Here is a 25,107-nt window from a genome sequence, read left to right as displayed (position 1 = left end):
ATCTTCTCATCTTTCACGATATCAGGGAAGTTTTCTGCCAATAAATCTTCAACAATTCTTTCTGTATTTTCTGTTATCCGCCCCCCCACCCCTTGTTCTGGTACTCCACTCACTGTAGGTTATTCCTCTTGATAGATTCCCACATAATTCTTAGGGATTCTTCATTTTTTTTAATCCTTTTATCTGATTTTTCCTCAAATAAGTTGGTGTCAAGTGCTTTATCTTTAGTCTCACTAATTGTGACTTCCATTGCCTCAGTTCTACTTCTGTGACTTTCTATTGAGTTGTCTAATTCTGAAATTTTATTGTTAATCTTCTGGATTTCTGATTGCTGTGTCTCTATGGATTCTTGCAGCCTGTTAAATTTGTCATTATGCTCCTCTCTAATCTTTTTAATTTCCTCTGTTGCGTGTTCTGCGTTTTGCTTAATTTCCTTCCTAATTTCTTGAAGAGTTCTGTATATTAATCTTTTGTATTCTGCCTCCAGTAATTCCAAGAAATTTTCCTCCTCTAGAAAATTTCTAGATTCTTTATTTTGGGAGCTTGCTGAAGCCATCATGGATTGCCTCTTTATGTGATTTGTTATTGACTGTTGTCTCGGAGCATCAATAAGTTACTCTGTTTATTTATTTTGTGTTTGTTTACTGTGTCCTAGCTTCTTGTTTTGTTTTGATATGCTGGTTTTATGAGCTAGTTTGATCATTGGCACCTCTGATGCTCTAATGTCCTGTCACCAGGTGGTTAGATCTTTTACTAGGTATGTGAGCTCAGGAGTCCACCCACTCCTCTGTGGATTCAGCTCTGGTGCCGAGGTAGGTACCCACCATGTGTGTGGTGTAGGCTCTCACCTACAGTCCTAGACAGGCATGGGTGATTGGTGTAGGCACAGGCATCTGGCTGCAGCAGGGCGACACCCTCTGAGCAAGGCAGGGGGCTGACGGCCATCCCCGAGTGTCCAGGAGGAAGGTATGTCCCTGTTCCCTAGAGCGGGTGGGTGGGTAGGTTTTGCAGCCGGATTGTGAGCACCTAATGCTGTTGGCTGTAAGGACTGGGGGGCACCTCTTATTCATTGGCCCCTCTGTCAGGTGGCTAGGTGGCATGGGTGGAGTCACCAGTCCTCACGCCCCTGATGTGGGTAGGTAAAGACCCTGCTTAATGGGCAGAGCAGTGTCAAATGTCAAGAACCTGCCACTTCACAGCTGAAACAGTTGAAGTTAGAGTTCTGGTATATACCCTGCTGTACTGCGGTAATGAGGGCCTATGCTGCTGAAATGGGCCCACACAAGTCTCTGCAGGGGGAAAGGCACTCACAGTCTGTGGATCCCTTATGCCTGTGCCCAGGCAAAGGACCTGTGCCTACCCTGGGTTCCTGGCTTAGGGGAGCCTGCAGTTTAGTTTTGCCCCTGTTTGTTAATTTGTGAACTCTCCAAGGCTGGGAGAATGGCTCTGGGCATGTTATGGATCCTACTTCCAGCTCAGGGGACTCAGCAATTGCTGAAGCCGGTCCAGGACCCAGTGCAGAGCAGAGAGTGGGGAGGTAAATGGGAGAGAGGTTTCTCCCTACGGGGGGTGTTATTGATCTGCCGTATGCAATTACTTATCTTTTGCAGATCCAGGTCTGCTTCTCACTGGTTCTGGTTGGCCATGTAGAGTTTCTTGTGCTGGGTTTCTCCTGGTGTGGAAAACACGCCTCCCGAGCACGGCTACTTGCCTGCCTCACCGCTCACCCCCAAGCTTATCAGACCTGAAGGGCTCAGGCTCTTGCGGGGTCAGGTCTGGCAACTCCTCACTGCTTCCGAACCGTCTCTCCCTCCCCTGCCACTCAGTCTGGTTCCTCAACTTTGCGTTTGATGTTCAGGGCTCCCAGATAACCATATATAATCAATTCACTTGTTTTTTTGGGTCTTTGTTGTAAGAGGGTCCACCGGAAGTGTCTGACTACTCTGCCATCTTGGCCCCGCCTCTGGGGGATTTCTTAACCTTGACTAATATCCAGGGTCACAGGGCTCAGTGAACTTAGCATTGTCAGAGGGGAGGTGAGTTTCATTAGGGAACCTCTGTGATCTCATGCACAGGGATCATGGTACGCAAGGGTGAGCTCCGCAGAGCCTTCCCTCCTTCCAGTGGCCCTTCTAGGAATCAGATCCACAGCTGTGGTGTCCACTGAGTTCATGTGGCAGGAATTCTTGTACAGAGGGGGGAACACTCATTTCCTTTCTGCTTCTTTAATGACTTACTTTGTAGGGAAAAAAAAATCTTAAATTTCTGTATAAGACCTATTTAATAATTATGTTTGAGTCTTAATACTCATTTGTAAAAATATAAATTCTAGTAAATCACGTTGTGGTTAGCTGCTGTTGAGTCAGTTCCAACTCATAGCAACCCCATGTGACAGAGTAGGACTGCCCCATAGGGTTGTCTTGGCTGTAATCTTTACAGGACGAGATTGCCAGGTCTTTCTCCCGTGGAGCCACTGGGTAGGTTCACATGGGTGTGTATACTTTAGTGGTAATTTTATATGTAATCTCACTATCAGCTGTAACAAATTGGAAATGTTTTCTTCTTTGAAGTAATGCCGTTGTCAGCTGAGTGGCTGACAAGGATTTGGTTGCCCTGGAGTTTGGGTGTGTTTGCTTTGTCAGCACAGGAGAAAAGACCCCGAGAGAGCAGACACTTTGGTTCCTGCCCTGGCTAGACATGCTCAGAAAGGGCCACTCTCAGCCCCTGAGGTCCACAGCATCACCCAGGGTCCTGACTGTTACTGTTGGTATTTTTACCCAGCGTAAGGCTCTGAGGACAGGCTTCTTAAGGAATAAGGCCTAGGAAAGGGTCTTCAGAAAGGGCTCCCAAGTGGGGCGAGGTGTCACCTTCAGAAGTAAAGGAACAAAAGAAGTTCAAGGAGGCTGTCAGTCTTAGAATGTTGTTAGGACTGGCAGTGGTAGGTGTTTCGGGACTTCATGTGAACGGTCGGAGGTTTGAGTCCACCCAGAGGTGCCGTGGAGGAAAGACCTAGTGATCTACTTCAGAAAAGTCAGCTATTGAAAACCCTGTGGAGCACCAGTCTACTCTGACACACATGGGCTGCCGTGAGTCAGAGTGGATGCCACAGCAGCTGTTCTGTGGTTGTTTTTAAGTTGTGGTCACCCTCAGTCAGCTTCTTGATACCAAAGGGCCTATGGGCTCATCTTCAGGGATCAAAAAAGCATAGCCTTTGCCAGATTTGGGGGCAGAGGAACCAGCGATGCATCCCGGGATGGGGGCTGCTGGGGGACACGGAGGATGGCTTTCAGCCCTGGATTCATAAGAACTCTGATCGGTAATATCTTTAGAGAATACATACTCAGTATTCACAGGCACATTCAGTCAGAAAATAAGTGTGGGTTCTTCAGTGACTTAAAAGATGGGGTAAGTGAGTGATGCTACTTGATTTTAGCAGGCAGCTCGATGAGAAATAACTTCTTGGGTAGAGTTGGATTGACAATGTTATCAGTCTCTGTTGGGGAGCAGGAACAGCACGGTCCCTGAACACTGCAGTTGAGCTGCTCATCTTGGCTCTCTCCAGCTGGTGGGTTTGCAGTGGGGGAAGCCGGCCCTTGTGGCAGTGTTGTGCCTGTTCAGGTGGCTGAGCGATTTCAGCCATTCTGTAGCTGGGAGGGTGAGGATGAGTGCAGCCTCGGGGTGAGGCTTAGCAAGAGTGGGTGGCAGGCCTTCGCCAGGGGAATTGTGGACCAGGTGGGCCTCCACCTTCTTCCAGGAGCAGACCCAAGGCCATCTGAGGGGGCCTGGGGAAGGTGGGGAGGCCCTGGGTTCTTCCTCTTGGTAACAGCCACATTAGAACAGTGCTCTGAGTCAGTTATCCAGAGGGAGCCCCCAGAGCCTCCCCACGATCCCCAGGCTACCTCTCTTACGGGGGAAGGAGGCATTTCATATGCATACTTCCGGGTCTGTGAGGGCATGGAAACTCTGGAGTCATCTTGATGAGGCCCAGGCAGTGTCTCGCAGAGGCCGCAGTAGGAAGTTCGGGGGCCCTCTAGCGGTTGTCTGGCATCCGAAGCTCCAGGTTCTGCTGGCAGCGGAATTCAGCTTCTCTCTGTGTCCCCGGTTCAACCTCCTTGAGCTTCTATGTAACTCGACTTGTTCATGACCCCTCAGAGGCCCTGCCCTATCTCAGGACCTCTTGCTATATGTTCTTTCAAATTTAAGTGCTCTTGCTAATTACGCGATTCTCTAAATTTTCTCGATTGTTCTTTTTCATTCAGAATCCCAAGCCTAGACATCTTGGGAGTGTCTGTGCCTAGTCCTCTCCTAGGCCCCTGCTTGATCCGTGGCTCAGCAGTCCTGTAGTCAGTTGGTCTGCCCTCTGTGCTGAGAGCTCTGACAGGGTAGCGAGGCTCCGGGGAGCAGAGCATGGCTGCTGCAAGGCCCTGGGGAGCAGAGCATGGCCGCTGCAAGGCCATGAGGTGGGAGAGAAGCTTTCGGGTCCTGCTAGCCTGGTCAGGATTGTCTTGGGAACTAGTACGAGTATGCTGGGGAACCACAGTACTCGCTTTCTGACTTATCTACGAACTCATTAATTGTAGGTGCTGTAGGAAGTGAACCTAGTTACTGGGTGTTCCGCTGTTGCAAAGATTCCTTGGCCTAGGTTCTTATAGCCGTACTTCCCCATGCAGAAGACGAAAAGGGTGGTGTTTGCTTTGTTTTGTCTGGACTTGTAGGGACCGAATACTCAGCAGATGCATGTTACTCATGAAGTATTAAGAAGTAGTAGATGTTCTGGGCTTCCTCCCAACACTGACTGGAACTGTCGTTGCAGGCTGGGAGTCCCCCGTCGACGGCGTCTGCCTTCTCCCGCCCCTCTGCTACACCATCCAATCAGGACATCTGCAGGTAACCTCCGCTTCAGGGGCTGTTGTGACTGTGCATCCAGAAATAAGCACTGGCATCTGGGGACTCTCTGGTTTTCCATTTGCTTGATCAACACGCCTTTGATCTGAAGTGTTGGCCCCAGTTGTATGTGCTGTTTGCTCACCAAGTTACCACGCTAGTCTCACTTCTCCACTTTGATGTCTGTTCTCTCTAAAATTGTTCTCACTTCCTGTGCTTTATCCCACTGTTCTGCATGCAGTTCCAGTGCAGTGCTTTCTGAGTGTTGTCACCACAGTCCCGTGCAGTCTGCTGTTGTCTTGAAAGCGCCTCCCTGCCAGAGTTCCCTGACTCCAGGGCTCACTGTGACAGTTATCTGTAAAGACACATCACAGGCATCCAGGAGACACCTCTGTGGTTCAGAATGGGCCCAGGCCTTGAGGCCTGCTAGGGATACCAAAGCCGGAAGAACACTGAAGTTCTCAAAATCCCTAAATGATATGGGCGAGAAGGCCCAGGACACCATGGGAAGTTTTGACTATGTGGAAAGGACTTGTTCTGAAGGGAAGTTGCTCTTCTCTCAAGAGCCGTGTCTCAGGATTAGTAGGTTCCATCACAGAGAAAAGAGAACGCTGCATCAAAAACCTCTCGGCAATTCCAGATATTCTTGTGTTTCATCCCTTTCTGCCAATCATTCACCTGCTTCAGAGGCGGAAGCTGGCAAGGGGAGCATCCGCGTCCCGCTTTTGGAAGAGAAAGCAGATGGTGAGGCCCTGTCCAGGAGCAGACGACTGCTGCGGTACCTCTTCCCGCTCGGCCCGAGTGCCAGCAGCCTGCACAGGCTCCGCGAGCTGGAGGGCTGCGCTGCCCGCCGGCACACGGCCAAGTCCTCCAGCGGGCTGGCGGCGAGCGCGGGCTTCTGTTCCGATGACGTGGGGGATGACGACGTCTTTGAGGACAGTGTGTCCGCAGAGCTGAAGAGCCGGGACCTGCGGGCACCCCTCTGCTCAGTGGAGAAGGACAGCGACCTGGACTGCCCTTCTCCCCTCTCAGAACGGCGTCCCCCCATATCTCCTGGGTCCACATCAGGGGATGCCTGCAGGTTGGTGTGCCAAGAACCACCGTTGGGCCATCTCTGCTTCCCGCACCTCCCTAGTCTCATCTTGCTTTAATATGTGAAGTTTCAGGAAAGCGAAGCAATGGGCAATTGTGGGTAGTTTCCTCCAGGAGACGGGAGTTTTGGTATAATCTGAAAAGCCGGTTTTTATGACATGGGTTCCAGGATAGTTTCACTGATGATAAAAGAGGAAGAAGCTACACATATTAAAGGCCAAGCTGACGCTTCTCCACTAAAAATAGGTGGGCTTTGCATAAAGAAATTGGAAGAAAGAAAATAGTGTCTCCAGCTTTCCAGCTTGATTGTCCAGACATTAAGCGTTTTCATTTTGCCATCCCTCCCAGCCTCGTTTTACCTGTGTTCCCTGTGATGGGGCAGGTGTGTGGAGCAGGCGTGAGTGCAGCCCCCTCGGCCCGAGTCTTAGCGTCACTGTCCTTCCTCATCTTCCCAAATCCTCCAGAATCCATTCTCTGTCACCACTCCTCTGCCATTCTTTCTGACCTTTCCTCAGTGACCCTCCTCAGCTCCAGCTGTTACTGTTTCTCATGATTGGATCGGAAACCCCTCAGAGACAAGCTGCCGGAGAGCCGGGCCGGCTTCTCTCAGGACTAGTGTCCCTACCTGTTTTCAGCTTCCAGAAAATACCCTTCTGTTTCTCAAAAGCCTGTTCAATTCCTTGAGGTTAGTTGTGACATCCTGCTGCACGCGCCCTTGGAAATAACGGTTTTAAATTAATTTCCACTTACTGCTATGGAAAAAAGGTGAAATCCCAGCAGCTTGTAATGTGAGTTGTTTAGGTCCAGCAGAGATGCTGTGGTTTCTTTGTCTCCTCCTGGGCAAGAACAGAGATGCTAGTTGTGCTGTGTGTGAGGGTGGGGTCAGCGATTACAGCTGACAGTCACGTCTCATCGTCTTCTTAAGTCACTGTGGTACTGTTGGGAGGTTTTGTTTTACGTTGAAATTTTTCCTCTAGTTGTTTTAACATCTTAAACGTTTTGGAAAATACTTCCATGTTGCCTTAAATTCATCTTTCAACAAAGTTCTTAGGTCTTACCAACAATGACTGCTTTGTCACTTCTTATACCATGTTTTCCTCTCCATTGCCAAGTGCCATCCAGACTTTCCATGTTGGTGCGGTAAGCTAGAAGTGCTTAGTTCGTAGCATTTGTTCTCATTTGTGTTTGTGTGTTTTTGTGCTTGTAGTCACTTACGTGGTGTGTTTCTGAAAATTTCCTCTGGGGCGATAGGCTTTCCACTGACTCGTCATCTTCCCCATAGTGGTGTTCTCCTTGTAACAACCGGTTTCCCCCCAACACAGGATCTGCCACTGTGAGGGTGATGACGACAGCCCCCTGATCACCCCGTGCCACTGCACCGGGAGCCTGCACTTCGTGCACCAGGCCTGCCTGCAGCAGTGGATCAAGAGCTCTGACACGCGGTGCTGTGAGCTGTGCAAGTATGAGTTTGTCATGGAGACCAGGCTGAAGCCTCTGCGGAAAGTACGTGGGAAGACCCTCCCTGATGTGACTGTCCCTGGGAGAGTTAGGGTCTGGGACCCGGGGAGACCCTAATACTGCTTTCTTTTAGAAGTAGGGACGGGTGTGTCCACTCTGTTGTCAAGGTCGTTGCTCTCTGCTGTGCTGAGTTCCAGGTCCCCCTCAGGAAGAAGCTCTTTCTAGCCGTTCAGTCGTGGAGTTTTCTTTTTCCGGTACACTAGACTGCTGGGTTGTCTGTCAGTCGTTTGTCCTTGACCCCAGAATGTTTTGTGACGTCTTAGTTAGCATTTAACTTTATGTGTATTAACTGTTGATCGTATGGTCCCTCTCCATTTGGGACCATATACTGGAGATCCCCAGCACTTAGCACAGTGAAGCACGTGGGAAACTTATGGTATATACCTGTGATTTGTATTTGTAGGATGGGAGGGTGGGACCGGGAACAGAAAGAAACCACAGACGTGACGTGCAACCCAGCCCTCGTCGAGAGCAGCTTTGTCAGTGGTGCTCACCTGCTGTCTAAATACTATCTCTTCAGTAGCTTCCTCTGTGCACCTAGCATGTGAGGTTCTGTGTGGAGAGTAGAGAACGTGTTCCCGTCTCAAGAGCTTAATATGTGAATTGCAGGGTGAATCACAGAGTCAGGTAACAGTACAGGGCTAAGTGGTGTGGTGGTGGAGCACGTCAGACGTTCAGAGTAGGGAGTGGTCCCGGCGCGCTAGAGTGCCGGGACGTGGAGTGGTGTAGCGGCGTAGAATGTTGGGGTTTTGAAGCAGTTCTTGAAAGATCAGTGGGATTTAGAGCCAAAGCAAAGGGACTTTAGAGAGGTCAAGTTGTCTTTGGAGAAAAGCATATGCCAAAAAGAGGTGAGTGAGGATCTTGGGGGAGTGTGAAAGGACTGAACTGAGTGTGTCTTAGGAAAACAGCGGGAGGTGAGGGAGCCGGGGAGACTGAGGCATGGACTGCATTTTAGGCAGGAAAGCAAATGAAGATGTTGTAAAATCATCATAGGAAGCACTCTGGCTGCTAAGAAGGCAGGCACAAACTACGTAGAAATGTTTTGCCCAATAAAAGCCTTATAATTTATTGAGTACCTACTCTATGCTAATCTCTCAAGCGAGCCCTGTGGCCTTCGACCAGTGTAGATAATCCACGAGGCTCTATTTTCAGTTTATCCTGCAGAGAACCCATCTGGAAAGAGGCCGTGACTAGGGTTGGCAAAGGAAATGTGGAGTGTTTACACTTTGTTCTTTCTCTCTACCTTTATGTGTTTCTTCTGATTCGGAAACCAGTAAATGAAAAAGAAACTCTGGCTATTTGGAGTAAGTTAATGAGCTCCTAGAGGAGGTGAGACTGGCAGAGGCTGCTTGTACCAGGAGCTCTTAGCATCGCTTCCAAGCTGTTGCTGCCCATAGCAGAGGACTGAAGAGTGAGCTCCTTGTGCCGTTCACTTTCCAAGTGGAGTGTCACCATCGCTGGTGTGCTGTGGCTTCATCACCCTCCGCTTCCCCTTACCATGCCAGTCAGCACGTCACAGTGACTTAGTGTGGCCGCTGGGTCTGGGGCCAAGTGTTTATTATCAGGCCTTTGATTTCTCATTGCAAGAGTAAGCAGAAGGGGGATTGCTGGTGATAGTTCATGGCTCATCAACCCCAGCTTCTTTTCATTGCATAGAAGGTTGGCTGCCAGCAGAATGCCAGTGCTTGGCACCTGGGTGAAGCCAAGTGGTTTAAAGAGAATGACTTTGGGTGTTTGGGGAGATTCATCTAGCTTGGAAGAGGGGAGGAGGGGAGGAAGGCAGTCTTACCATCTGCAGAGCTCTCCCCACGTCTTAGCCCCTGTCTGCAGGGAGCCCGAGCCTCACACTGTGCTCTGTTGTCTTCCCAGTGGGAGAAGCTCCAGATGAGCAGCAGCGAGCGCAGGAAGATCATGTGCTCAGTCACCTTTCACGTGATTGCCATCACTTGTGTGGTCTGGTCCTTATACGTGCTCATTGACCGTACTGCCGAGGAGATCAAGCAGGGGCAGGCAACAGGTACGTGTCTGGATGGACATGAGCTCGGCCCAGAGTCTGGGTCACGTCCTGGGACCGTGAGGGTGGAGCTTCATTCCCCATGGCTTTGCAGGTCAGACCTTCAGTGTCTGCATTTCTGAAGGGGACGTCATTAGGAGGCACCAGGTGCCCCTCTTGGATATTTCTCTTGCTGTGGTGGTAGTTTTCGAAACCCAGTCAGATCAACAGCCAGAGCGTCAGGAGTCTCCAGAACCACCTCCTGGAAGAGTGGAAGGGGAGCGGATGCTGTCTTCCACCCCTCCTTTGCCGCAGCAAGATTTGATGAGTTAAGAATCCACCGGTTACGGGAAATTTAGAAGGTTTAGCTTATTTACTTCAGGTCTTAAACAAGATCTGCTGCTGATAGGCTGACCAGGTTTTTTCTTTTCTAGGAGCCCTTGAGTGGCCCTTTTGGACTAAATTGGTGGTTGTGGCTATCGGCTTCACTGGAGGACTTCTTTTTATGTATGTTCAGTGCAAAGTATATGTACAATTGTGGAAGAGACTCAAGGCTTATAATAGAGTAATCTATGTTCAGAACTGTCCAGAAACAAGCAAAAAGAATATTTTTGAAAAGTCTGCACTAACAGAGCCCAACTTTGAAAACAGAGATGGCCCTGGGGCCTGTCATTCCGACACAAACTCTTCCTGTTGCACAGAACCTGAGGACACTGGGGCAACCATTGTCGAAGTGTGACTGTCTGGACGTCACCAGGAGCTGAAGGAGATTGTTTACTGCCAGCTGTGTACCTTTTCTTATGTCCTTTACTAGCGTAGAATGGGCAGGTGGCTATTTTTAATGGCTTCTCTTTTTCTAAATCCTCCTTAATGAACCTTCTGGAAAGCCCTCCTGTTGGCCATCCACCTCTGCCATATGCCTGATGGGCAGGGAACGTGGAAGACCCCATGACATGGGAGGTGGGGCTGGCTGAGTTCCCGGTCGTGTTCTTGGGCCGGTGAGAGAATGAAGGGCCGAGGCTGAGGGAAGAGCAGGAGAAGGGTGGGGCCCAGGCCCTGGGGAGCAGCCCCTTCCAGTCAGCGGCTATCCCTGCATGAGGCTTTAGGAATGTCTGCCCAGGATGGGAGGATTTCTGTACTCAGTAAGGAGAGCCCAGAAGATGGGGTAGAGACAGCCCCCCAAACACAGACCGTGGCCTCCCTGCCCCTGCAGATGCTGCTCCTGCCGTTTCTCCCAAGCAGACAGGGGAGCAGGTGCTCCATGGGGAGGCGAGCGAGCCACTGAGCAAACAGCACTTTACAAAAGAAAGCCTTTATTTTGTAATACGTGTCCAGTGGGATTGAAACTTAAAAGAATGTCTCATTTAGAAATGTTCCCTTTGTTAGACCGTACTATCTCTTTTGCATTATAGTGTGAAAAACCCTTTCTGCCTTATGAATTCTAACATACATGACATCCCTCAGTGCACATAAAACAAACGTGTGATTATAATCTACAGATGAGCCTGAGACTTTTTCTTACCAGGCTTCGTGGGAATGATGGATGTCACGTGGCAATTGGAGCATAGTTCCTGTGGTTTTGAACCTGTTTTAGGGAGTTCTTATCTTAGAGGCTTGCCCCGTTTGTTCCTTTTTGTCAGCATTGAAAAAGAGCTTTTTGAGATCTAAATGGAAGGAAAGGAAGTGAATAATTAGAACAAAATTGAGTGTTTTAAAAATACTCCTTTAGAGAGAGATCGTGCCAGCGTGTGCCAGATTCCCACGAAAGAGTAAGAGTGCCCGTCCTGATCTGTGTACCTGCCTGCCCGCCTTGGCCAGCTTCTGCAGGTGTGCCTGGCAGGGGCTGTGAGGTCACTGCCCACTGCAGAGAAGTGGATGGGCTGCCCTGGCCCCTGGCCACTCCCCAGCCACCCACCCAGCCCTTCACTGCCTTAACCAGACTGAGGAGAGAGGATCCTGTGAGGGCCCCAGCCGGCTATGGGTCTGTTCTGTCGTCAGGGTTTACAAACACAGATCGCTACCATCAAATGGCCTTTGTTCCTTAAAAAAGGCTGCTTAAACTTCTGTTTTTGGAAGCTCAGTTTTGCAGTACAGGCAGCGGTAGCTCCAAGGCAGCAGAGCTTGTGGCTGACGTCGGACACGAGCTGGCCCACGTGGGCGAGGTGCCTGGGGTCCCGCCTGCAACCTCACTGAGCCACAGGCACCTGCTCATCTTAACAGAACAGGATGGCTCATTTGCTTTTCAGATTTGGAGTCGTTTTGAAGGCCAGGAGGGGGCCAAGGGGTCTCTCAGCTCCCAGCGAGGGCATGTGATGGCAGGCTGGCACCACTGCATCTTCCCACCCTGGTGTCTGCTACAGTGGGACCCTGGCTCCGCCCAGTCTGTGGAGGTTCCCTGCGGTGGCCTCCCTGTGGCCAGGCAGGCACTGTCCAGCTGTCACAGGCTGACCCCTGGAAATGGGTCATCTGCCCTCTCTGTCTCCCAGGTCATATCCAGCCCATGCCTGTGTTCACTGTGCCCCAAATTGCAGTTACCTGTGCCCCTCTTCAGCCCAGTGATGCCAGGCAGTTGCAGGCTGTCCACTCAGGTGAGTGGAATCCCACATCTGTCCTGCCCAGGCCCCTTAGGAACTGCCCAGGCACGGCCCTGCTTCTGCACATTGTCCCTGTCTCGCTCCAGCAGCAAGGGAGCAGTCAGGTGAAGGTCCAGTGTGATTTTTAAGTGTGGCTCTCACCTGCCCACTCCCCGAGAAACCCCTGTGCTGAACTTGGAAAGCACAGAGGCCCCCGTGTGGAGGGAGATGTGCTGAGGTAGGGGTGTCTCCCGGGCTGCCTGCCTTTAGACCGTGACTGTGTTATCTGTCACCCACACCCAGACATCCGTATGCAGAGCCCTCTCCCTTCTTTCCAGGAAGGCCGAACACCATCCCCTCACTGCAGGCCTCGCTCCGCCAGTCCCCTGCCTACAGGCAGTGCCGCCCATGTCGTTTCCTCTGCTGAGATGACGCACCAGCTGCTGCCTTTCTCTTTTTTGCAGGCTGCGTTTGAGTTCTGACCTGTCAGTCCCGCCCCACCCCGGCTCTCGTTTTACCCGCCAAAGTGACGTCCCCAGGCCTTGCATGTTGTGCGGCACTGCTGTCTGGTCATAGCAGCAGGCCTGCCGGGCCTTCCTCTGGTCCCTGTTCCCCAGATCCCCCTCTTCTTGCGCCTGGCCTTAGTGGGAGGATGGCTATGCACCATGTGCACATCCCAGATGGCAGCTGGCTGGACCTTCTAGAACCTGGGTCAGCCTGCAGGTCTCAGGGCCCGGAGGACTGGTGCTTGTGGGCCCAGCAGGGCGAGAGGGAAGCTGCCTCTTCCCGATTTGGCCTGTGCTCCCCGAGAAGTCACGGTAGAACTAGGGTGCTTCTGATTTCGTTTGGAGCAGTCGTTTGGTTTATGCGTTCAGATTTAATGCTAGACATTCCTGGGAACCCCGTGAAAGAGCTTTTCCCACTGCAGGCCTTTACCGAGTCTTCTTTTTTGCTCTGGCTCGCTCCTCTCAATCTAGTTTGGCCTTCTTTCCAAACCTGCCAGCGCACCTACCTCACCAGAGATGGACGGGCCCCAGGCAGCTGAGCCCGTTCAAGAGCCTCATGGGATCTTTGCAAGTCTGGGAGCTGCGTCTTCTCCCTTGTGGGCAGGCTGCAGGAGCTGTGGCCGGGGCCACTGGGGAGTGTGGTCTGGTTCAGGAGAGAAGGAACCACAACGTTGTCGATGCAAATACACGTTTGAAATACTTTCCCTTTTGAATTTAGTTTGAAATACGCAGCTTCTGCCTCTAGCCCAAGGAAAGACTGAAACACAGGGAAATGGAAGTCCTTATCTTCATTTTGGAAGTCATTGTTCAAGCTGTGCAGCTGATCACCTATTTAGATGCAATGTTTATAGAAAGTTGATTGTTAATAAAAACCAAATTTACACTGGCTTATGTGGTGTAGTTTCTAAAAAGCACTTCACATTTGTAATTTTTCTTAGAACGTTTCCAGTTATCTGAATGTCTAGTTTTCTATCCTTTTGTGTATGCTCACTCTTTCTCAGTATTACCACTTGAAAATTCTTTGTACAGATGGTTGGTTGTGCTATACATGGGGATGTCTAATTGCAGCAATAAAGCATTTCTTTAAAAAGGAGTTTTGCATGGGACTGTTTTCCTGCAAGGACCCTGGGCATGGTGGTGGGTACTCCAGTGGCTTTGACCTCTGCAGGTTCTCTGGCTTCACATCTGGAAAGCAAATAATGCAACCTCTAGAGGTGTCTCCTTACCCCTGGCTGCCCCTGCCAGGGAGGAAGGCTAGCCCCATGCTGGGTGGTGGGAGGCCTGGAAGGTGTGAAAACAGGTGTTCCACACAGGTGTGTTTGTTTCAACCACTTGGTCTCGCCTTGCGCTCTGGTGGGTACACTGAATTACTTAATATGGTTTTTCTAGACATGGTCTTTGTGACTCGCTCACAGTGATTGGGGGGGACTATGCAAATAAGGTGTTTGAAACCTCTGATCTTTGGGGTTGTGTGTCAACTTGGCTAGGCCATGATTCCCGGTATTGTATGGTTGTCCTCCATTTTGTGATCTGATGTAATTATCCCCCATTCTGTAATGTGAATCCTAGCCTCTATGCCTGTGGTTGTGTTAATGAGGCAGGATTAGGGATGTATCTTGAATCACCACCTTACTAGAGGGAGTGACTCAAGTCACTGCCTTCTCAAATGGGAGTAGTTTTCTTGAGGGTGTAGTCTGCATTAAATGTATATGAATGTTCTGAGGAAGTTTGCTCTCTCTCACTTTGGATCCCACATCTGGTTCCTGATCATCTGACTTCTGGTTCTTGGACCTTGAGCCAGCAGCCAGTGTGGCCTGCCGATTCTGGGATTTACCAGCTCCCACAGCCCCTTGAGCCAGCAGCCTGTTGTCTGACCTGATTTTACCAGCTCCCACAGCCCCTTGAGGCAGCAGCCTGTCGTCTGACCTGATTTCACCAGCTTCCACAGCCTTGTGAGCCATCAGCCTGTCGTCTGACCTGATTTCACCAGCTTCCACAGCCTTGTGAGCCATCAGCCTGTCGTCTGACCTGATTTCACCAGCTTCCACAGCCTTGTGAGCCATCAGCCTGTCGTCTGACCTGATTTCACCAGCTTCCACAGCCTTGTGAGCCATCAGCCTGTCGTCTGACCTGATTTCACCAGCTTCCACAGCCTTGTGAGCCATCAGCCTGTCGTCTGACCTGATTTCACCAGCTTCCACAGCCTTGTGAGCCATCAGCCTGTCGTCTGACCTGATTTCACCAGCTTCCACAGCATTGTGAGCCATCAGCCTGTTGTCTCAGGTGCTGGTTCGGGTTCATCAGCCCCCGCAGCCCTGTGGGCTGGGAGGAGCCTCCAGCCTGACGCCTGACCCACAGATTTGGGACTTGCCAGCCTCCACAACCACGTGAGCCATTTTCCTGAGATACTTTTCGTGAGTTCTGTGAGACATTGCAGCAAATTACTGAACCCAAAGATGGGAGGGAAAGTACTGCGGGGGCGGAGGAGTTGTTGATGTTAGAGATGACGGACTGGGACATTAGTTTGGAAAAGTTGGACATTTGGGACATCTTTAACTGCCGCCTCACAGGAACCGACTTTGTGCTGATCCTCATAAATTATTTGTTCAGTGCTCCCCAGCCGCAGAGGAGCCAGACTACAGGTCAGTGTGTGTCAGGCAGCATGACTGTTGGGCCTTCCCGGTAAGGGAGCACAGTAGCTGTCGACAGCTTTGCCCGACTGTGTCTCTGGGCTGCTTGCTGATGGCTGCCCTGAGTAGGGCAGTGCCCTGCTACTCGTGTCTGTATGCTCGGCATAGGTCAGATGGGGTGAAGAGGGGGGCAAGCATTGCCCGGTTAATCGTACGCGGGGTGAGCTGGGAGAGTTCTTCCCGCAGTTATGGCAGTGGGCTGCTGGGATACGGCAGCTAAGCTCCAGCAGGTGTTGCCAAGTGCCTCTTTGTCTAATACCTTCGGAGCCATGGCCATGGCAGAGACTCCTCTGGCCACCGCTGCACTGACGAGCTCTCGGGGCCTCTAGCGTGTGATGTGCCCCAGAACTCAGCTAACTGGTTGGAGGGAGTGGTGAGGAGGGTGGGGCTCGAGAAGGAGTGAAAAGGAGGTGCCTGCCTGACAGGGGCCTCTGCACCTTGGGGACCCAGTGAGTTCTGAGTTTGGCTGAAGAGGCACCAAGTGGGGTCTTGCACAGGCAGGCTTGGGGTGATGTTGCCCACAGGCCTTTCTGCCCTTTGGCTCTGGCCACAAAGTGATGGAGGCGTCAGCTGGCCTGCCATGTGACTTGCCCCCAGGGCCTGACAAATGGCTGCTTATGGCAGCACCTCTTCTTGTGAGCAGTTTTTATCGGCACAGTCCATGTCCATTTATTTACACTTTGTGGCTGCTTCCCTGCTACACTGACAGAGCTGAAGAATTGCGATGTCCGTATCTCTCACCCACTGTCAAGAATAGCTGGTCTGCTCTGATCTCTTATAGCCAAGGAAACTGAGGCCCTAGGACTCCGAGTCACTGAAGGGCCGGGAGTAAACCTCAGCCCCCGACTCAATCCGGGCTCTCCTTCCACGCCCACCCACCAATTCCTGGTGTGTCTGGGAAGGAATGCCACCAATTTCCCCCCACCCCTCTGCATTCAGCCCTGGGGAGGCCCAGGCTCTAAGGACTTGGTGGGGATTGCTGGGCTCCTGGCCCTATTTAAGATGGAGAAAGCAAGGGAGGACTTGGCGTTCCGGGAGCAGGGAGACTGGCCTCACCCTGAACAGTGCCACCGTCTGGGCTAGGCTCAGTTCTCCACAGGCCATGCAGCCTCCCGTGGGCTCTGGGTCTTCTGAGCTTCAGTTGCCTCATCTGTGGAATGGGGCTGACCTGACATCCCCTTCAAAGGTAGCTTGGGGGATTGAGGACTGTTCCTTGTTCAGAAGCCCTGAGTGAGGTGGTCCTGCTGGTGTCCTCCGAGTGGGGGTTCCCCAAGTCCCATGGTCATGGCCAAATATCCAAAGTCAACAAGGCCCAGCCTGTGTAGCCAGGGAGTGAAGGGCGTCCACAGAATTTCCAAGGTCTGGGGGTCTGCCGCAGGGGGAGCAGTTACAGGTGGGGGGAGCAGGTGGGGAGGCGGGGCTGCAGCTCCCTGGAAAGTTGTGATGGAGGGTCATCCCCCATCGCCACTCAGGTGGGGGTGAGGGTTCTGTCCAGGTGGAATCATAATGGTGTTTGTCGGTTTTTGTGGAGGGGGGTGTGTGTGAGCAATCTGGGGTGACTGGAACACAGCATGTGGAAAGAAACGTGTTTTAAGTGAACTTTATTTTTATGACAGCCGATTCTTAATTCATCCAACAGGAATTTATTTGGGCGCCTGCTATAAGCATAAACAGAACAGAAAAAAAAATGTTTCTAACATGAACAGGCATCTGTCAGCCTGATGTGCTGTCGCTACCTGGTGTAGACACTGAGCTGGGCACAGGACAGGAAGCCTCACGGGCCTGCTCTGTGCAGGAGGGTTCCCTGGGGTGTGTAAGCACTTTGAACAAAGTCTGAGATTCACAAAAGATAGAGGAGTAAGTGGGGGAAACAGCTTTGCTGCAAGGTGATGCCCCTGGGGAGCCTTTGGTTTACAGCAAATCCGCCTGAGCGCAATTCCCAGGAATCATGGCGGGCCTGAGGGGCAAGCTGCACAGGAGGCCTGCCCTGGAGTCTGGGTACCAAGGCCAGCCTCGAGAAGCGGGACTTTCCAGAGTGAGGCCTGGCACCGCTGGGCCACTCAGATGGCCACGCTGTTGGGAATCCGGTCGGGAGACAAGTAATAATAGGGCAGCTTCTTCTCCTTGTTGCGCTCTGCAATCACGCTGACGATGGTGTCGAGGTTCTTGCGGAATCGGGCCATGGCCTCCTTCACAGGCTTCTCAATGAAATGCTCCTCCGGATACATGCCCAGGAACAGCTGAGACCCCAACAGGGACAGACAGATTAATCTGTGACAAGGCCACAGACTCACAGGCCTTGTGCTCACCTCCAGGGAACATGGCTCAGGGCGCGAGGGAGAGTACATCTCTTCCCCTTCCCATCTCCACCCTCTGCCCCCCACCACGAGTGCCCGGGGACCACGTGCCCCTGGAACCGCTTTCCACAAGGAAGTCTGCAGTGGGCCTCATCTACACCTGGGAACACCAGGGCGTGCGTGGTGGTTACCTCTAGGAGTCAGGGGAAAACCACATGAAAGCTTAGTGGACAGCTGAGCGTGGGTGTGCCCTGTGTCACGCTGGCGCTGACAGCAGTGGAGCTGAGCCCTCTGCTGTCCTGCCTGCCCCTCTGGGCCCCTCCCAGGGCCTTGGAGATCAGGATTCCTGGCCCTGAGTCACACCTGACGTGGAGGGATCAGCTTACACTGGGCAGCAACATGCTCCTGCAGGGTCCCCAGCCCGCTCCCCACCCACCTCGCGCCCCACCAAGGAAGGGCGCGGGCGGCCGCCTCTGCCTGGGCCTCACCTCGTTCTCCTGGAACTGGCTCAGCGCCCACACTGCGCCCAGATGCCAGCAGGAGCGGCCGCGGTCCGGCAGCGTCTCCACAATCTGCTCGATGGTGACCACGCCCTTGGCCGTGGGAGGCGGGGCCCGCATGGTTGAGGGCGCGTTCGGGATCCAGGAGCACCAGTCGTACTGCCGGGACAGCCGCGAACACGCGTGGGCGCCGATGGCTACTGCCCTCTGCGGCCACTTCGTTCGCCCGCCGTCAGAGAGGCACAACTGGCCTCGGCCGCCCTCTGCCCGAAGGGGCTCCCTCCGCCCCACCCTCCCCTCTCCAGCCTTAACCCCGGCCCTTAGCCCGCCGAGTCGTGCTGGGCACCCGAATCCCTCCCCTGAGGCTGCGCGAGGTCCCGCAGCTTTCTCAGCGCCCCCGTCCGGCCAGGACAACTGAGGCCCGGTGGGCCTGGTGGGCCGTCCCCCAGCTCCGCCTCAGGAGCGGGTACAGGTGACCCTGGCAATTTCGGGCCCAGAGGGGTCTGCCCCTTCAGAGGGTCCTCCCCGTCCCTTACCTGGCTGAAGTTCACTGCCGCGTGCTGGGCTGAGGCGGTGAAGATCACCACCGTCAGGTACTCTGACAGCATCTCCCTGGTCTTGATGGAACTGGGGAAGCCTAGGGCGGGAACCAGGGCCGGCTGAGGCCCTCTCCTCCCAGTTGAGGGACGGCTGAGCAGCACATGCCCTGTGCCTGGGCCCCTGGCACAGTGCGGGAGGGCTCAGGAGTGGACAAGAAACGCTGGGGGCGGGCGTGGATGGGAGGGGACAGAGTCCCGGGCCAGCTTTCTGATGATTCTGACCCCGCTCTCAGGGGCTTTCGGAAGCTGTGTCCGCTGGGCAGACCCCATGAGGCATACCGGTGGGCAGAGTACCCCCGGACGCTCAGGCCACAGCACGCAGCAGCAAGGGCGATGCTGAGGGCCAGCATTGCCCAAGGAAAGGTCAGAGGTGCAGGGAAGAGCAGAAGAGAGAGCCAGAGAGTAAGTGGGTGTGGCTCTCACCTGAGGCCTTCCTGCCCCGCAGGCCGTACACATAAACGTCCTTCACGAAATCCTGTAGTTCCTGGTCCTCCTCCACCACCTGGTCACTCTCGTAGTAGATGCCTATCACCTCAGCTGTGAACCTGGCTCAGGGGTGAGGGCCCGGCTGGGAGTGGATGACCCAGCCAGGGTCTCCAGAGTTGTGCCCACAGGGAGCCAGGGCCCATCCCCCATCACTTACTCCTTAAGGTCCAGACTCAGGACCCCACCCCCTCAATCAATGCCTCCATTACTCCATCAGTGCCCTGGTAACGGAGCCAGGCCCCTGCCAGAGTCACTGAGGCACCCGGCCTGCCTCCCCATGCCCATGCCAGCCCCTCCTCCGGGACCACCTCTGCTCTTGTTCCATAGAGCACCCCCTCCCATTCCTGCCCTACTCCTGCCCCCGGCACACACTCACTTCTTAATTGCTTCCCACACCAGCAGCCCGTCGTCCCGGTAGAAGTAGTAGGGAATGTCCTCTGTGCTGTCCATGCCCCGGGCCTTGATGGCCTCGGGGAAGCACAGGGAGATGTAGGTCAGCTCCTGCATGGCCCGATGCACCAACTGCACGTGCCCACCGCCCCCTGTGGCATTGGCCTGGGATGGAGGGAGAGTGCGTCATGAGCTGAGGCTGTCTCCCAGCCCACAGCTCACCCCTGCATCCATGAGAAACTGTACAGGGCAGCGGGGCGGCCAGGAATGCAGGGGGGCAGGCCCTGCAAAGTGGGGCAGGAAGAATGTTTAGCTCAGTGAAGACTCAGGGTGGCCGAGATGCCAAGGCAGCCAGAGGAAGATGCTACAGGGAAGCATCTTTAGACCAGAATGATGGAAGGTGTTGAAATGACCAGATGTTGGCAGAGTAGGGGGCAGTTGCAGGGGAGAGCGAGCTCCCCTCTCGAGGCGTGCAGACTGTGGGATCCCAGCACTGGCTGGGCCTGGCTAGGTGAGGCCCTCAGGCCTATTCTGGTCCCCAGGCACAAAGGTACCCCGAGTCTGCGCTCTGGTCTCACAGGTCTGCTCTTTGGGCTAAAGGAGAGAATAGATGGCAGGCCTCAAGGACCATACACACTGCTGAGGGCCTGCGGTGGTGTGCTCAGGGGAAGCCTGGCGAGATGCACAGTGGGATCTGGGTCCCCCTTCCAGCTGCTAAGACACACACACACACACACGCACACAGTGGGGCTGAGCAGACAGCCCATGGAATTCTCAGGGGACAACTTGGGTGCTGGGGTACCAGAGATTGGTCCATGGTGGCCGTGTGACTCATGCAGGACCAAAGCTGTTACTCGGTATTTTCTGTGTGGTTTTACCCCTGGGAGATGAAGGTCACTAACGGGAACATCTGTGACCAGGTCCCCATCTCCCGAGCCCTGTGGGGAAAGCTGCCTGCGGCTGGAGAGAATGCAGCCATCAGGACTGAAAGAGACAAAGAGCACATGTGCCTTGGGGACAGTATTTGAGTTCCTGGTTCATGCTGATCTGAGGCTCCCTCCACCCGTCATTCCCAAGTACATGAGGCCATCTCCTTTCCAGCTTCAGCTGGTCTCAGTTGGGTTTTGTCGCCTGCATCAAATATATGGCTTAACCATACTGACTTTGTGGCCTGGTCCACTAATTGACGTGGGAGAGGAGGGTCAGGGTTGAGGGCTCATGTGAGGGTCCACGCCTGGTAAGGTGGTAGGGGAGTCAAAACGGGGTGGGGTACTGAGAGAACTTGAGGGGTGAGTAGGGACCTGATTCCCTGCTGAGCAGAGAGTGGTGGGAGCATGGAGGGCCTGGGAAGGGCAGAGGGGGGCGCTGGGTGCAGAGTGAGGGGCAGGTCCAGGGCAGAAGCACATCAGTGGGGCCGAAGGGGAGGGGTCCCATTCATAAGAGCTCAATGGGTCATGAGGAGAGGGAGGGGCTGAAGGTGACTGGGGAGCATGCTGTGTACTTGGGAGAGGAGAGCTCCTTCAGCGCCTGGGTCAAAGGCTTGGGAGACTGGCCGCAGAGCTGGGGGCCACCACTCTGAACACAGCCTCCACCCCTTCACTCTTCCCAGGCCTCCGCCATTGTGAGGACTAGGGACCTGGTCTCCTGGTCATGGATAGAGGCCAACGAGATTCTGAGGAGGAGAGGGTGCCAGCCAGACAGGGCTCTCCAGGGCCCGGGGCAGGGGGCACCTACCTTGTCAAAGAGGCCGTACTCACAAATGAGCTGCTCACGGGCCTTCGTGTTGATGGCGATGGTGAACCGCACGTGGGCCACCAGGAGCTGGTGGGAAGAAGCCCCTCAGAGAGGACCTGGCCAGGGCCTCCTGACCAGAGTACCCCAGGGACCCTCAGCACCCACCCCACCAGGTCCACTGTGGAGAGAAGTCAAGGGTGACAATGCTGACATCGTGACTGAGTAACTAGCTGCTGGAGGCCCGGAGGACACAGTGTTGATGCTTAACAAGAGTAACTGATAATAGCGAACACCTGCATAGTGCTCCACTATGTGCCAGGCACTGTTTAAATGCTCTGCAGTTATTAGTTAGTTTTATCCTCACAGTGATCGACGTGGCAGGGTACTGCCTCATCGGGGACCTCATCTGTTTTACATATGAGGAAACTGAGGCACATAGAGGTTATCTTTAGCCCAAAGCCTGTGGTCACCCCAGTAGTCAATGCCAGTAGAACTTGGAAAGAGGGAAGGGCAGGGCCAGTGGGGGCCACCACCTGTGATTATTCTACAGCCAGATTGAACTTGTGTGCCTCTTCAAAATCTGCTCAGCTGGGAGCTGCTGTCTTCCTCAGGTAGCCCCGGGTGAAGGGGAGGCAACTTTCAGGGGTCCTTCGTGGCTCCCTCCTTCCCCCTGCCCTGTGTACCAGGATGCGCTCCCCATCAGGTGAAACAGTGCTTGCTGTACCTTGAAGATGGGATGCACAGCAGGCAGCTGGCGGTACATGGCTATGCCAAAAACCTCAGATACCAGATGTGTGCGCAGAAGGTGGGTGATGGTCTGGTGGACGTGGAAGTCACTGGAACGCACCCAGATTTTGGCCAGAAGCCAGTCATATTTTGCATCCGAAGGGAGAAAAATGGGGTTCTTGTCTCCTGGGACTTGGTTGAGCTGATACATTGGAGAAAGAAAATGCATCGCAATATTTCAGTCTACACTATAGCTGTTGGAGAGCCTGGCCTCTCAGGAAATCCCAGAAGAATCTAAATTCATTCGGTGGTGACTGTCCAATCATGAGAGGAGGGTGGAGGAGGGCAGAGGGCCCAGGTCCCCGCTCCATCACTCACTACCTGCGTGACCCTGGACAACTCACTGAGCCTTTCTGAGCTCCGGCTTCATCATCTTTAAATATGGGGACCATAATCACTCATTATTACAGGGATGGGATAAGACAGCATGAAGGCATCGGCAAGGTGCTTAAGGTGTGTTCACGTGGTCTTCCACATTCTGAAACAAGATGGAACTCCCGTCTTCTTTACCAGAGCCTACCTTCTCCTCTCTTGCCTTCCTTCCCCTGCTCCCTCCTCGTTTCCTCCCACTTCTCTGACTGCTTCTGTTACGCTCTCTGTTATGGATTGAATTGTGTCCCCCCAAAAGATATGGTCAAGTCCCGACTCCTGGTACCTGTGAACATGACCTTGTTCGGACATGAGTCTTTGAAGATGTTATCAGTAATGTGAGGCATGTGGAGTAGAAAAAAGGAGGACAGACAGAGGGACACACAGAGGGCAGATGGCTACGTGAAGATGGAGGCAGAGACAGGAGTGACACAAGCCTTGGGGAATGCCAAGGATGGCTGGCTGTCACCAGAAGCCAGGAGAGAGGCGTGGAACACACTGTCCCTCAGAGCCTCAGAAGGAATCAGCATGGTGACACCCTGATTTTGGACTCCTGTCCTCCAGAACTGTGAGACAGTAAATTTCTGTGTTAGGAGCCACCCACTTTGTGGTGTTTTGCTGCGGCAGCCGTAGGAAACTAAGGCAGAATTTGGTACCAGAAATGGGGTACTGCTGTAACAAATACCTAAAAATATGAGAGGGGCTTTGGAAGTGGGTAGTGGGTAGGGGCTGGAAGAGTTTTGAGGCGCTTGATAGTAAAAGCCTAGATTGCCTTGAAGAGACTGTTGGTAGAATTATGGGTTGACAGGCCTTCAGATTGTTTTCAAGATTGTTTGTTTCTTTGTTTTTGCTTTCACAAACAATGCTGCGTCCACCATCCTTGTACATGTACTCTTCCATATTAGTGCGTTTATTTCTACTGAGTGGGTTACCAGAGAAGAGGCTGCCGAGCCAAAGAGCATGTGGATCTTTGACTTGAACAGATAGTGCCCTACTGCTTCTCAGAAAGGCTCATTCAGCTGGAGCACACCTGGTCAGTGGTGCAAACTGTCAGAACATTTCCACACTTCCAGACAGCTGGTGAGCAGTCATGGCCTGGAGCCCCCTCGAGTGTCCCTCCAATTGCTCTGGATACACTAGCCCCGCTCCCAGGACCCTCTAACCATCGATCCAACAATCCAGAACCTCAAGAGGGTGCACCTGGCATGGAGGTGCTCAGGGACCTGCTCAGGTGCTGCACCCAGGTGCCAGATGCCATGCCCATCCAGTTACGAAATACCTCAAACATCACTCCTGGCTGTAACAGTTCCCGGGCGATGACCCCCCCAGCCCCTTCCTAGATAGTGGTTGGGTGTTACCCCTATTTTTTGCCCACCTGAGGGGCAAGAGGTGATATCTCATTGTTACTTTAATTTGCATTGCCCTGACTACTGTTGAGGCTGGGAGATTTTCCATGTTGATCATCTATCCATTTATATTTCCTCTTCTGTGAATAGCCTGTTTTTCTCCTGGGATATTTGTCTTTTGCTTATCATTAGGAAGAAGTTAGAAGTTATTTGTATATGTTAGTCATCCTTTACCACGTGTGTTGCATTTATTTTTCCCAGTCTATCATTTGCCTTTGGACTTTATATTTTATCATTCAATTATTAAAATACTTATATAATCAAATATGTCTATCTTTTCCTTTATAACTTACTGGTTTTTGCTTTAAAAACTCTCCATAACCCCTACATTATACCTTGTTTTCCTAAATTCTCTTTTAATTTTTTTTACATTTAAATCTTTATCTGGAGTTTTGTTTTTGTAAATGGCATGACATAGGGGTCCAATTTAATTTTTTCCTTATGCATAGAAGTTGTGATGAAAACCAGTTGCCATCAAGTTGATTCTGACTCATGGCCACCACATCTGTGTCAAAGTAGAACTGTGCTCCATAGAGTTTTCAGTGGCTGATTTTTTGGAAGTAGATTGCCAGGCATTTCTCCCAAGGCACCTCTGGGTGGACTTGAACAGCCAACCTTTTGGTTAGGAGCTGAGTACATTAACTGTTTACCCCACTCAAGGACTTCCTATGGAGAAGTTGTGATAACACCATTGAAATACCATTCTTTCCCACTGAGTCGAACAATCGCTTTTGTCATATATTAAATTCCTATATGTAGGGGTCTATTTCTGGGACCCTTTATACATTGTCCACTAATCTGTGTGTCTGTCCTTGTGCAGAACCATCTGCTTTGAATAGTGTCCTAACAGTATCCTTAACATCCAGCAGAGGAAGCTCTCCCTCTGTGTTTTTCTTTTTCAAAACTTTTTATACAATCTTTGAACATTTTTTTCCATTATTAACCTTTAAATTCTTTTATTTGGTCTTCTCACTCCCTCATTAAGAAAAGAGAGAAAACCTGATTGAAAATTTAATCGGAAGTATGCTAAGTTAGTACAATAAAATTTGGTAGAAATGAAATTTTTATGATACAAAATTTTCTTATTCAATATCAAATAATGTCTGTATTTGTTGAGATTTCATTTTACGTCCTTTAAAATGATTTTACAGGTTTTTTTTTTTGTGTGTGGGGGGTATTGTATTTTATTGTTAGCATGGAGAAAAGCTATTGCTGTTTCAAGAGGTATATGTACTAGACACCTTGCTAAATGAACTTGTTAATTCTAATAGCTTTTAAAAAATT

General features: G+C 52.2%; 2 protein-coding genes across 4 annotated transcripts in view; one reads left to right on the top strand and one right to left on the bottom strand.

Annotated features, from left to right (window-relative positions):
• Positions 1-11,557, top strand: part of MARCHF8 (membrane associated ring-CH-type finger 8) — a 177,717-nt gene extending 166,160 nt beyond the window's left edge. For 2 of the 3 annotated variants that reach the window (XM_023742085.1, XM_023742086.1), the window contains exons 4-7: positions 4,814-4,887; positions 7,299-7,479; positions 9,364-9,511; positions 9,922-11,515. In XM_023742085.1, the coding sequence (XP_023597853.1) occupies positions 4,814-4,887; positions 7,299-7,479; positions 9,364-9,511; positions 9,922-10,226 (708 nt within the window). In that variant the 3' untranslated portion in view covers positions 10,227-11,515. Of the gene's footprint in view, positions 1-4,813; positions 4,888-5,125; positions 5,966-7,298; positions 7,480-9,363; positions 9,512-9,921 lie in introns of all 3 variants that reach the window. The other variant, XM_012558944.2, reaches the window with a different exon arrangement.
• A 5,256-nt stretch (positions 11,558-16,813) lies between these two features.
• Positions 16,814-25,107, bottom strand: part of ALOX5 (arachidonate 5-lipoxygenase) — a 64,883-nt gene continuing 56,589 nt past the window's right edge. Inside the window, exons 7-13 of the mRNA XM_004387960.2 lie at positions 21,987-22,190; positions 21,263-21,349; positions 19,515-19,693; positions 19,076-19,197; positions 18,590-18,690; positions 18,042-18,212; positions 16,814-17,496 (exon numbers count right to left, since the gene is read on the bottom strand). Of these exons, the coding sequence (XP_004388017.1) occupies positions 17,317-17,496; positions 18,042-18,212; positions 18,590-18,690; positions 19,076-19,197; positions 19,515-19,693; positions 21,263-21,349; positions 21,987-22,190 (1,044 nt within the window). The 3' untranslated portion in view covers positions 16,814-17,316. The remainder of the gene's footprint in view (positions 17,497-18,041; positions 18,213-18,589; positions 18,691-19,075; positions 19,198-19,514; positions 19,694-21,262; positions 21,350-21,986; positions 22,191-25,107) is intronic.

The sequence above is a fragment of the Trichechus manatus genome, unplaced genomic scaffold, assembly GCF_000243295.1.
Source record: "Trichechus manatus latirostris isolate Lorelei unplaced genomic scaffold, TriManLat1.0 scaffold00200, whole genome shotgun sequence".
NCBI lineage: Eukaryota > Metazoa > Chordata > Mammalia > Sirenia > Trichechidae > Trichechus > Trichechus manatus.
The sequence above is the reverse complement of the archived record's forward strand: the minus strand, read 5'-3'. Positions and strand labels throughout refer to the sequence as shown.